This window comes from Malaclemys terrapin, chromosome 2 (assembly GCF_027887155.1).
Source record: "Malaclemys terrapin pileata isolate rMalTer1 chromosome 2, rMalTer1.hap1, whole genome shotgun sequence".
Classification (NCBI taxonomy): domain Eukaryota; kingdom Metazoa; phylum Chordata; order Testudines; family Emydidae; genus Malaclemys; species Malaclemys terrapin.
Genome location: NC_071506.1, coordinates 127610787 through 127623930, shown reverse-complemented (window position 1 = coordinate 127623930; position 13144 = coordinate 127610787). Strand labels below are relative to the sequence as shown.

The 13144-nt window shown below is 43.2% G+C and overlaps 1 protein-coding gene across 1 annotated transcript in view; it reads left to right on the top strand.

The window, feature by feature from the left end:
• The first annotated feature begins 225 nt into the window (after window positions 1-225).
• LOC128832286 (disintegrin and metalloproteinase domain-containing protein 32-like) overlaps window positions 226-13144 on the top strand; it is a 52463-nt gene continuing 39544 nt past the window's right edge. Inside the window, exons 1-7 of the mRNA XM_054019541.1 lie at window positions 226-296; window positions 1848-1915; window positions 3657-3718; window positions 4275-4353; window positions 6068-6144; window positions 6286-6463; window positions 8334-8399. Of these exons, the coding sequence (XP_053875516.1) occupies window positions 248-296; window positions 1848-1915; window positions 3657-3718; window positions 4275-4353; window positions 6068-6144; window positions 6286-6463; window positions 8334-8399 (579 nt within the window). The 5' untranslated portion in view covers window positions 226-247. The remainder of the gene's footprint in view (window positions 297-1847; window positions 1916-3656; window positions 3719-4274; window positions 4354-6067; window positions 6145-6285; window positions 6464-8333; window positions 8400-13144) is intronic.

Genomic DNA, 13144 nt, shown 5'->3' with positions numbered 1-13144 from the left:
GCACCCCTACAGCCCCCCTCCCAAACCCCCCTCCCAGCACCCCCACAGCCCCCCTCCCAACACCCCTCCACACGGCTCCCAATCCCCCCACAGTCCCCACCCCCACAGTGCCCCACCTGTGTGTGAGGGAGGGGGGCCGGGCCGGGGCTCGGTCTCAGTCACGCGCTGCCAGCCGGCTCGAGGCCGCAGGAGGCCGTTTCACCGCCCGACCGTTCCCAGCTCCAACTGGCGCCGCCTACCCCGCACCATGGGACCCGTCCTGGCGCTGCTCCTGGCCCATCTCCTCCCCGCGCTGGGTGAGACCCCCACCACTACCCCCGCCCCTCCGGGAGAGCCCCGCATGTCACTGGCCCCCCCCGGGGGGAGACGGGTCATGTCACTGGCCCCCGGGAGAGACCCCCCCAATGTCACTGTCCCCATCACTGATCCCCTGGGAGAGACCTCCCTCACTGTCCCCCATGTCACTCTTCCCCACCCCGAGGAGAGACTCCCATGTCACTGCTCCCCGCCCCCCCGTCCTCCCCGGGCCAGGGAGACACTCCTCATGTTACTGCCCCTGCCAGGGAGAGGCCCCCCCTTGTCAGTGCCCCTCACCCCTCCGGGAAACATGGCTCATGTCACTTCTCCCCTGGGAGAGACCCCCCCAGTCACATCCCCCCAGGAGAGACCCCCCCATGTCACTGCCCCCATCACTGACTCCCTGGGAGAGACCTCCCTCACTGTCCCCCATGTCACTCTTCCCCCCACCCAGGAGAGAGAGTCCCCCATGCCAATTCTCCCCCATTCCAGGGAAAAGAGACCTACCTTATATCACTGCCTCCCTCCTTCCGGGGAGAGAGATCCCCATTTCACTGCATGGTGTTCTGGCAACTGCCCCCGCTTCAGGGATAGGACACCCCCCCCCCCCGGTGTGTCATTCTGTATGGGTGGGTGCTGCGAGAGCTCTTCTGATGTCACTGGCTCCCTGGAGACAGACATCTCCATGCCACTTCACCCCCAGAGACATCAGCTCTGTTCCCATGTCACTGCTCCCTCAAGAGCCACCCTCAGCACTGAGAAGCTTTCTGCTGTACCTCCTACAGCTCCCCTATCCCTGACCCTCCAGGTGAGAGAAGAAGGGAGAGGCTTGGTGGAGAGCCAGACCTCTGAGGTAAATTAATCAGGGAGTTGAATCCTGTGAGTCCCAGGCCCTGGCAGATTTTGTTCTCTCACCCAGTGTTCATCATTATGTGTTCCAGGAAAGATCTTTCGTGTTGCATCTCTCCAAGCAGTGTAGCACAACAGGCCTTAATGGAGGTGACACTGTAGAACTGGGAACAGCGAGACAGGGCATGATGGGCCAAGAGCCTGCAGAAAAGGGGAGAGCTAGAAATCAGGGCATTGATAAAGCAATTTCACATTTGACACAAATTCAAGGAAGGGAGCAAGGCATTTAGCTAGGTGAAGGGAAAAGTTTTAAGCTTACATTTGAAGAAGAAACTTGATTGGATTGGCTCAGAGGGAGAAAGTGCCAGGTAAACAGGCAGCAAAAATAAAAGCTTAAAACCTTCCCCCAGTTTCGGCGAATGAAGCAGAAAGAGAGGAAGCCAAGATTAGAGGAGTAGTATGCGTTTATATGGGGAATAAGGTGGATGTGGACCCAGAGCAGATTGAAGAGAGAGTCAGTCAAGCATGCCAGACACCAAGATGGCAGTTTTATATTGCATTCAGAAATGGAGAGGAAGCCATGGCTGGTGATTGAGATGGGAGGATGGATAGGAAGGAACAGTTTAGGCAGATAGTGAAGGGTGATGTATGACAGGGGGAATATTAATAAATATAGTTAGTGAAGATATTTTCTTCCCTAGGTTCTCAACGAACATTTCTGCAAATCATGGTTCCATGGTCAATGCCATCATATCAAAATGGAAATCAGGTATTAGTGCTTATAATTAAGAATAATATGGACTCGTATATAATAATTTTGCTTAGCTGAAGGTACAACTAGAAATCCTTCTGTGCACAAATTCTTGTGGCTTTTATAATTTGTGTACCATCATGAAATATTGTACAGTCAATCATCTTGATATACTGACCTGGATATGGCGAAGAGCTCGAGCATTTAAACTTCTAGATTTAAAGGGGAGCTGCAAATCTCTTGTACAACATTTTTTAAAAAGTTTCAGCTTCCAAAATCTTACAGGTATTGGCATGAAATTTACTGGCAGTCTTAGTCTTGTCAAATGCAAAGTAATGCTCAATGAAGGACTAATTTAAATTATTTGCATGTATTGCAGTGTTTTAAATTAATGTAATGTCTCAGGAGAAAGATCCCCGTGGTTCATTGTGAATATCTCATTGAAATCATTTGCTCAGAGTTCAGCTCCGGTCAAAAAAAAACAAATAAAGTGTATATAAATAATGGGATAGAAATAATACTGAAAATATTATCCAATTACACAAATTGATAACGCACTTTCACCTGGAATATTGCATTCAGTTCTAGACATCTTGTCTCTGAAAAGTGTTACAGAAATAGAAGAGTTCTCGAGTTGGGCAACAAAACAGTTCAACACATGGAAAAATTTCTGTATGAGGAGAGATTAGGAGAGTTCAGTTGAGAAGGAAGATGAACAAGAGGGGACATGATGATGATGATATGTATAAAATAAGAGCAAGCACAATGAAATATTCAATGGAAATGAAAGGCAACATATGTGTGATTGCTAAAAGGAAATAAAAGTTTTATTGGATAACATAATTTTTATAAGGGATATAAACCCTCCTTATTCAGGGTATAATCCAAACACTAATGAAAGGGAATTAGGAATAAATTTAATTTATGAGCAGGTTATTCCATAATGGTCCACTATACTTCTTGTACCTGCCTTTGATATATCTGGTACAAGCTATTGCTGGAGATAGGATAATAGACTAGACTAGTACTGGTCTGAACCATTATGGCAATTCTTATGTAAATAATTTGCACATAATGTTACTTGTTTTTTAAAGTCTAATCATTTTTATTGATGATTGTATTCAATTATTTTTAAATGGTTTTACAGTCACTTTTATGATAGCTGTACATCATGATATTAGGAACCCTGGTGGGTTTGTGCTCACTTGCACTATCAGTATAATTATTTGGTTCCCATGAAAATAACTTCCTATACTATATCACTTTGTATAGAAATTTTATTGCCACATAAAATATTCTTGTAAATTATATAGTGTATACTGATATGTGATTTTGTCCCCTGTGGTAATTGGAGCAGGATTTCACCTAGTTTATTAATTGTAACTACATATTTTGAATTGTTATATTGTTTTTCCTTTTAACATTTCCTCCTTCTCCTTAGCTGTGGTTGCTTATAGACAAGGAGCTTTTAAAAGGAACATATGATACAGTTTAAGAAAGAAAAGATTGAGTCACTCTGCACAGCACAGAGCTTTGGAAGGGCACAACACAATATGTTTTGGTAGATGTCAAGAGGGGTCAACCCTGGTCTGGTGTATTTTAATCTCAATTGGTCCATTTCTCTTGAGAAACACTTGCAGTGTACTTCTTCATTGAGCACTTTAAATTTATGTTCATGTTTAGTAGATGCAGAATTATTGAGCTATTTAAAATACTGTGTTAGTAAATCTCTTTTTCTCTGTCATTCTGGATGCGTTAGAACCAGGTGTCCTATGTTATTACAATAGAAGAGAGGTCATATACCCTTCACCTGAAGCAACAGTAAGTGACTGACTTTCTTCCTCACCCTTTGGCTGGGTACTGTGTGATCTGCTATTATAAATGTTTCTAATAAATCCTGTCAGGTATTGGATGACTTGTTTTTAACTTCCCTTTGTTTTCTGGTCTTTGGTTATTATTTTTTGTCTGTAAGAGTCCAAACTTATACTTCTCTATCTTGTTGCTTTAGCCTGTTATTCTTATTATTATGCACTGACAATTGATGAGTAGGAAATACCCTCACAGATCCTTGAGTTTCAAGACTTAAGGAGAAGATTGAGAAGCTGACTGGCAAACAGCAAAAGAACTTGGAATCCTCAGAAGGGTTTGTAGCTGTGTACCTTGAAGGCTGATCATTACTGTCACCCCATCTAACTCAACAATTTTCCAATCGGAAAGAAAACATAAAATATTAAATTGTGACTCAAGAAATTGAACTAAAGGGTGGAAAAAAATCCTTGTAGCATGCTGAAATAAGTGTGAGTGCTCTTTAATTTTTCGGGAATGTATAATACTTATTTTGGAATTCAAACTTTTTTCTTTTCTTTTTTTTAAATAGAGTTTTTTTACCCAATAATTTCAGGGTGTATACTTACAGCCAAGAGGGGTCTGTTCATTCTAATTTCCCACATATTAAGGTAAGATTTATTTACAGTGTCTTGCAGGTTTAGCTTTTTCAAAATAGACTCGCTGTTAGAAATACTTTCTGGGGATTTTACTTATATTTTTAAGTATTAAAATGACTCTCCTGTTGGAAAGTACCTTAGACTTTTCTTATTTATTGCTAATCCTGGTATGGGCTTCTTCAATGAAAGGTACAAATATCCATTAGAATTACTAAGAGTAAAAATTATTATTTTCAAATTTAGAACTGTATTAAATTAACAGCCTTATCAAGAAAGCATCTGTGGTAAAGGCACTACAACAGAGTTTTAGAGTGGGATTTTCTAAAGCTGTTAGTGTTGACCTAATTTTGTTCCCATTTAAGTTAGTTGGAGTGGAGTGGAGTGCCAATGCTGAACATTTTTGAAACTCATAAAATCAATAACATAATTGTGAAGATCTCAATTATATGTAAAATCAAAAGAAAAACATAGATGTAAAAGAAATATGGGTTTCTTACAATCCTGAGCATTTCACTATAGATAATATTAGCTTATTATCCATAAACTGTTCTCCCCAGATCCCCAAAGTCGGATTTAATCTGCAGTTAATGGCAATGGCAGATGCTAGTTTCAGAAGAGCAATGCACCCTAAGCTTTTCTCTTTAATATTATCGACAGGCTAACAGTACCTTCTCAAAGTACTTGCTCATAGTATTAGAATATTGGAGAGGAAGGATGGTCCAATGATTAGGGTGCTAGTCTAGGACTTGGCAGACCCGGTTTCAAGTCTCTCCTCAGCACAGGCTTCATGTGTGGCTTTTGGCAGGTTACTTAGTCTCTCTGTGCCTCAATTCTCCATCTGTAAAATGAGGATAATAGAACTTCCTTACCTCATGAGTGTAAGGTGACCAGATAGCAAGTGTGAAAAATCGGGATGGGAGTGGGGGATAATAGGCGCCTATATAAAACAAAGCCCCAAATATCGGGACTGTCCCTATAAAATCAGGACATCTGGTCACCCTACATGAGTGTCATGAAGATAAATACATTGAGATGCTCAGATACTGTGGTGATGGAGGCCATACAAGTACCTAAGATAAATAGATAATGGTTCCCGAAGAGTGAAGTTCAGTAGAGGGAACAGTACTGGGTTTACAGTGACACCGTGGCGTCAGGCCCACACTCAGAAGGGGTCCTGGTGCCTGGACTGCGGCCCTGCCCCTGACTCAGCCTGTGCTCTGCCCCTAGGCTCTGCTCCCACTCAGCCTCTTCCCCCTGAGGCCCCTCCCACTGCTTGTTCTTCTCCACCCCTCCTCTACCCACTGCTTGCCCCTCTCTGCCCCCCCTCTTTTCTGCTCCCTCCCCTCTGTGTGTGAGTGGTGGGCGGGGCCTTGAGGGAAGATGCAGAGCAGGGCTGGGGCCTTGGAGCAGAGCATGGGCCAAGTGCGGGGTGGGGTCCACAAAAGTTTAATTTGGCCCTAAGAGGGGTACAAAGACAGAAAAGTTGATCATTTGGAATTTTCCAGTTCACTCATCTCTACTCACGTTTACAGATGGTGGGCCCTTTGTCCCCATATACTTTTCATTGGGAGCATATCCTTTAAAGTTAGAGTGACAACATAACCTAAATAATTATGGATGTGCACTGCCTCAGCATTTCAATACTAAAATGATTTCCAGCTCTTGGGTGGTGAACTCCCCTTACTGATAAGTAAGCCATTAATTTTTCTTAAATTATTTTTTCTAGCGTAATTGTTTCTACAAAGGCTATATTGCAGGTTTTCCAAATTCAGTTGTGACACTCAGCACCTGTTCTGGACTTAGGTAATGACATCACTTTTATTTAAATACAGAAATTAAATAATTCAGAAGGTTTTTTTGCATTTACAGTATCTGTTGCCTTTCAGACTGACTGTGGTTTCATTCAAACTATGTTATAGCTTCACATAATTTTGGCTTTTTCAGAGGGATACTGCAGTTAAAGAATGTCAGCTATGGAATTGAACCTTTGGACTCTACACCTGGATTTCAGCATCTAGTTTATCAAATATGGAATGAAAACATAGAGAGTCTGCTTTTTGTAGAAAATGATTCTGTTATATGGAGTGAAGGGATGACACGAAAGCTGGATACAGGAATAAAAGTAGGTGCTGGTTGGTTTGCTTTGCTGAGAAAATGTTTAATATGTTAATACAGGGGTCGGCAACGTTCGGCACGCGGCTTGCCAGGGTAAGCACCCTGGCGGGCCGGGTCAGTTTATTTACCTGCTGACGCGGCAGGTTCGGCCGATCGCGGCCCCCACTGGCCGCGGTTCACCGTCCTGGCCAATGGGGGCAGCGGGAAGCGGCACGGGCAAGGGATGTGCTGGTCGCGGCTTTCCGCTGCCCCCATTCGCCCAGGACGGCGAACCGCGGCCAGTGGTGGCCGCGATCGGCCGAACCTGCCGCGTCAGCAGGTAAATAAACTGGCCCGGCCCGCCAGGGTGCTTACCCTGGTGAGCCGCGTGCATAGACGTTGCCCACCCCTGTGTTAGTATCTGATCTACTTTAAAATTACTACACTAAGTATTTTTACCCAAATTCTTTTCTCAGTTACACTTGTACATCCTCAATAAAGTTTGTGGGGTTGCGTGGATGTTACTGAGGGCAGAATTTGTCCGTTTGTGTTTTGTCTGAAAGATAGGGCAGAGCCACTGCACTGTGGTAATTTTGGTTTATTCAGTATGTCTGATACTCAGACACTGGACAACTCAGTTGTGGTAAGAACAATCTTTTACCTCTTCTGGTTGGGTATCGTGATAACACACATTATCTTCCTGGACCGTGGATTGAAGCATAGGGCTGCTACATGGCAAGTAGAAGCCGTTACTTTATTAGGAAAGAATGTAGCTGGGAAGCAATGATTCTTGGATGCTTGTGGGGATGTGATCCAGTACCCTGAACTGGTTTGGGAGATCATGATGTCCACCTTGCTCATAGATGTAATATTACTAAAGGGGATATTCCCATCTCGATGAGGAGGGCTTTCTGCACACAAGCCCAATAACGACAAGTGAGACAGCACAGCTGAGACCTCACATATTGGACTGAGGATTAGACTCCTAAATATCCTCCCTGGATCCTCAATCTAACATTCAGGACCTGACATAGCTTTGGGCACCTGAAAATTGGTAGTTCTAGATTTAAATAGCGAGTCTAAGTACATAAGTACATATATAGACAGTCTCCTTTGATATTTTTGGATCTCTACCTACCACTTTCACTTCTCAACAATAATGCCCCTACACGACTGGTTAGAAGGGTTTTCAGCCATGCCCTCAGAGAACCACGTAGCTTTGTCTCTTCAGACTTTTTATGTGCTGATCTAAATTACTAGGTCAAATTGGGAACTAAGGTGAGAAATTAAATGATGCTGGTGCCAGTGACTTGACAGTGCAGTGTGCATGGCAGGACACCTAACTATCCCACCAGAGAGAGAGTTGTGGATCTAGGCCAGATGGGATGTGTGGATTCCGCACAGAAGTTTAGTGTTTAAGGTCTTGACCTCACATAATTTTCCCTTGGGCAGAGGAGACCAGTTCAAGTAATCTTTGAACAAATTTGGCTCCAAAATGTCAGATTTTCATGTACATGTTGCTTCCGTAACTTTGGTTCAGAGGTTTTACTAATAGTGGAGAGTGAATGTCATTATCAAAATGATTCTCAGCTGTGAGATCACTTATTAATTTAAATTTTCCCATTATTATTCTCCTTTTTAAAAATTCTAGTAATTAAGTGAAGTCCAACTCTGTTGATGATTTTAGAATCGTATACATTCCTTAATTTGTGACTTCTAAGAAGTCCAGGACTATTTCCACAGATTGATTTAATTGTTTCTGAATTGTACTAATTAAGCTTGGGCATTCGCTATTCTTGTTTCGTGACTTCTGCTCTCTGTGTCTCATTTACACTGCTAGTAATGAGCACAAGAGGTATAATGTAGAAGTAATTCCTTAATATACTTTTTTCCTTAAGGCAAAACAGAATTTCCTCAGATACTCCAGATATCTGGAAATGCATGTGATTTTGGACAAGGCTCTGGTAAGTCTAAACTAATTAATCATTTATATTTTCCTATAGTATTGTCTTAATTTTTATTGCAAAAGCTGATTCCAGCTCTAGAAACTTCCTCTCTTTCTCTACTGCATATAGTAGGAGCATGCACACTTTACAAAATGTAGATGTGGCTTCTCCCTTACCCCCACTGATGTCTTAACCATTTTGATTAATCCTATGGCAGATTCAAAAACTGATGCATATTTATGACTGTCTAAGGTTAATGTCCCAAGGTTGCCCCCTTGCAGAGAGAGCAGGCACCTCACTTAACTGCTATATTGTTCTCTGGGCAGCCCCAGCCCTGTGGTCTGGTTCTGGGGTCTGGGTACAGCCTTCTGGCTGTGCCTTTAGTGAGTCTGTCCCCTTTCAGGGGATATAAAACAATCCAAACAAAGGAAAACATTTATCTGCCCCCCTTCCTTGTGCAGGGAAGCAGTCTTTCAGGCAGTTTCAGTTCCCAGTCCTCAGTGCAAATAAAGGTCAGGGCCAATGTTTCCTCTAAGTTTTTCTATCCATGTGTGGAATAAATTTTGTTATGTGCACCAAGGTGCATCAACAAAAAACCTAGATATAATATATATTTTTTAAAAGTTACCACAGGGATAATTACTCCAGCCAGGACAGGTTAGGCATTTTAGAACTCAATTTAAGTGTAAGAGGGAAATAAAAATTATGAAATGCATAGACCAGTCAAAAACTCTGCGGAGAGGGGTACATGGGCAGGAGAGAAACAGAGACAGAAATCGTGTGAGTGGCTGCTGGGGAAGTCTTAGAGACCCTGCGCTGTCCCTTTAAGGCCCATTCACTCACCCGGAAAGCTAGTTCAGACCTCCGATCACAGCAACTCTCTCCTGCTCGAGTCCTGAGCCCTGTCCCCTCTCCCCTCTCTGTGGAGATGGGGGTCTGGGGGCGGGGACACCGTGACATCAACACCCTCTCCTCCCCGCCCTCTGCACAGCCAGCAGGAGGGTCACTGGAGCAGCTGAAGGAGCAACTTGGATGCAAAGCAACAGGGGGGAGGGGCACCTGAACACATGCTGCTGGATGTGCGCGGCTCTGCTAATTAAGTGCACGGCACTTGAATCACTCCTGGGCGGCTGTCCAACCGTGCAGCTTAGAGGGAACACAGATCAGGGCTTAATCCTCGGGGGAATTTCAACAAAGAAAATCAGCCCAACCTGTCTCCTTTCTCAGCAGGTTTAGGCAGGCAGCATTCACAAACTATGTGTCAGTTAGTGACACAGGGCCTCCAGTCTGGGTGCCGGAGCCAGGGCCTGCTTGCTTCTGAGTGCCACTGCAATCGCATGGAGTTCCTCTCTTTCAAGGGCTTGTCTCCAGGCCTGACGAGCCTCTCAGGTGCAACGGATTGGGGCTGATTGTGACCACAGGAGTTCCTTAACACTTGCTTGGCTTGTGGCCCGGTGTGTATGTCATCTGCCCTACCACAATGCCACAGTACTTTTAACCCCAGCAACAAACATTTAATGGCATCCTCCATGCTTTAGAGAACTATTGGGTAGTTCCCCTTTTAGAAGTTAAATACTACTGTAGTGGGGTTCTTTGGTGTTTTCCTCCCTGTGAGGATGAAACACCATAACAGAGGCTCAAACTGTGTATACCCCAAATAAAAAAAAAAAATCTGTAAGAGAACCAAAAAATGCCACCATGGCTAAACACCAGAGTAAGAGATGCCAGGTCACCAGGGCCATTGTTTCTCCCCACCTCTAAAGCATGTGCTGCCATACCCAGTCTTTTCAAGGAGATTTATTTCTTTAAACTGAGATTATCAAGCAAACAGAAAATAGTCTTAACTCCATCCTTGGCCCCAGGTTTCAGGGCCACCCTTCCCAGAGGTCTCTGGCACCCCAGCTCCTGGTAGTCTCCCAACCTCAGTCAGCTCTGGTCCTCTTGGGAGCAGCAGCTGCATGGCTGCTTCTCTGAGTCCTGATCCCTCCCACTCCAGTGTGGCTCTTTCTCCCCAGGGCTCAGCCTGTTTCAGTCCTTCCTCCTTCCAGGTGCCTATTAGCATAGCAGCTCTTTATAAGCCGAGGTGTAGCCCAGCCCTCTTTAACTAGCTGGATTGGGCTCACCTGCTGTAGTCCAGGGGAGCTGGGCTCAGTCTATCCACAAAGACAGGCAGTTACAGACAAAAAGACATCTTTAGAAAAGAACATAAACTCTGGCAAGTCAAGTGTAAAAATATAATTCGGCAGGCCAAAAAAGAATTTGAAGAGCAATTAGCAAAAGACACAAAAACTAACAGCATTTTTTTTCAAGTACATCAGAAGCAGGAAGCCTGCTCAATAATCAGTGGGGCCATTGGATGATTGAGGTGCTAAAGGAGTACTCAAGGAAGACAAGGCAGTTGCAGAGAAGCTAAATGGATTCTTTACATCCGTCTTCACTGCAGAGGATGTGAGAGAGATTCCCACATCTGAGCCATTCCTTTTAGGGGATAAATAGAGGACGTTTGGGAACAAATTGATAAATTAAACAGTAATAAGTCACCAGGGCCAGATGGTATTCACCCAAGAGTTCTGAAAGAACTCATATATGAAATTGCAGAACTACTAAATGTGGTATGTAACCTATTGTTTAAATCTGCTTCTGTACCAGATGACTCACAGATAGGCTTACTGGCCTGTAATTGCCTAACTTCAGTATGAGGTAAACTGGCTGAAACTATTGTTAAGAACAGAATTATCAGACACATAGATGAACACAATATGTTGGGGAAGAGACAACACTGCTTTTGTAGAGGAAAATCATGCTTCATCAATCTATCAGAATTCTTTGAGGGAGTCAAAAAGCATGTGGACATGGGTGATCCAGTCATTATAGTGTACTTGAACTTTCAGAAAGCCTTTGACAAAGTCTCTCACCAAAGGCTTTTAAGCAAAGTAGGCAGTCATGGGATAAGAGGGTCCTCTCATGGATCAGTTAACTGGTTAAAAGATAGAAAACATAGGTAAGAATAAATGGTCAGTTTTCACAGTAGAGAGAGTAAATAGCACGCTTGCCCAAGGATCTGTGCTGGGAACAGTGCTGTTCAGCATATTTATAAATGATCTGGAAAAAGGGGTAAATAGTGAGGTGGCAAAGTTTGCAGACTATATTAAATTACTCAAGATAGTTAAGTCGAAAGCTGACTGTGAAGAGTTACAAATGGATCTCACAAAACTGGGAGGATGGGCAACAAAATGGCAGAAGAAATTCAATGTTGATAAATACAAAGGAATGCACATTGGAAAACATAATCCCAACTACACATACAATATGATAGCATCTAAATTAGTTGTTACCACTCAAGAAAGAGAACTTGGAGTCCTTGTGGATAGTTTTCTGATAACGTCTGCTCAATGTGCAGCAGCAGTCAAAAAAGCTAACAGATTGTTAGGAACCATTAGAAGAGGGACAATAAGACAGAAAATATCCTAACGCCACTATATAAATCCATGGTACGCCCACACCTGGAATACTGTGTGCAGTTTTGCTCGCCCTGTCTCAAAAAAGATATATTAGAATTGGAAAAAGTACAGAGAAGGGCAACAAAAATGATTAGGGGAATGGAACAGTTTCCATATGCGAGAGATTAAAAAGACTGGAACTCTTCAGCTTGAAAAAGAGACAACTGAGGGGAGATATAATAGAGATCTATAAAATCATGAATGATCTGGAGAAAGTGAATAAAGAAGTGTTATTTACTCCTCACATAACACAAGAACCCAGGGTCACCCAATGAAATTATTAGGCAGTCTATTTAAAACAAACATAAGGAAGTACTTCACACAATGCACAGTCAATCTGTGGAACTCATTGTGAAGGGATATTGTGAAGGCCAAAAGTATAACTTGGTTAAAAAAGAATTAGGTAAGTTCCTGGAGGATAGGTCCATCAATTAGCCCAGATGGTCAGTGACACAACCCCATGCTCTGGATGTCCATAAACCTCTGATTGCCAGAAGCTGGGACTGGATGACAGGGGATGGATCACTCGATAAATTGCCCTGTTCTGTTCATTCGCTCTGAAGCATCTGGCACCGGCCACTTCTGAAATATAGGATACTGGGCTAGCTGGACCATTGCTCTGATACATTATGGCCATTCTCATGTTCTTATGATGGCTGCTTTGTCCATTCTACCAAATGATCTAGGAGGAGATGGAAGGATATGACATGAAGAAAAACAGATAAAGTTTCTCTGAGAAGTGGGTGAGAATATTTTACATAAGAACATAAGAATGGCCATACTGGGTCAGACCAAAGGTCCATCAAGCCCAGTATCCTCTCATCTGACGCCATTCCTGCCCATCCTGGCCCATCTATCTAGCTCCCTTTTGAACCCCGTTATAGTATTGGCCTTCACAACACCCTCTGGCAAGGAGTTCCAGAGGTTGACAGTGCATTGCGTGAAAAAATTTGCATTGCGTGAAAATATACTTTCTTGTGTTTGTTTTAAACCTGCTATCTATTAATTTCATTTGGTGGCCCCTTGTTCTTGTATTACGAGAAGGAGTAAATAACACTTCCTTATTTACTTTCTCTATACTGCTCATGATTTTATAGACCTCTATCATATCCCCTCCTTAGTCGCCTCTTTTCCAAGCTGAAATGTCCCAGTTTTATTAATCTCTCCTCATATGGAAGCCATTCTATACCCCTAATAAGTTTTGTTGCCCTTTTATGAACCTTTTCCAATTCCAGTGTATCTTTTTTGAGATTGGGTGACCAC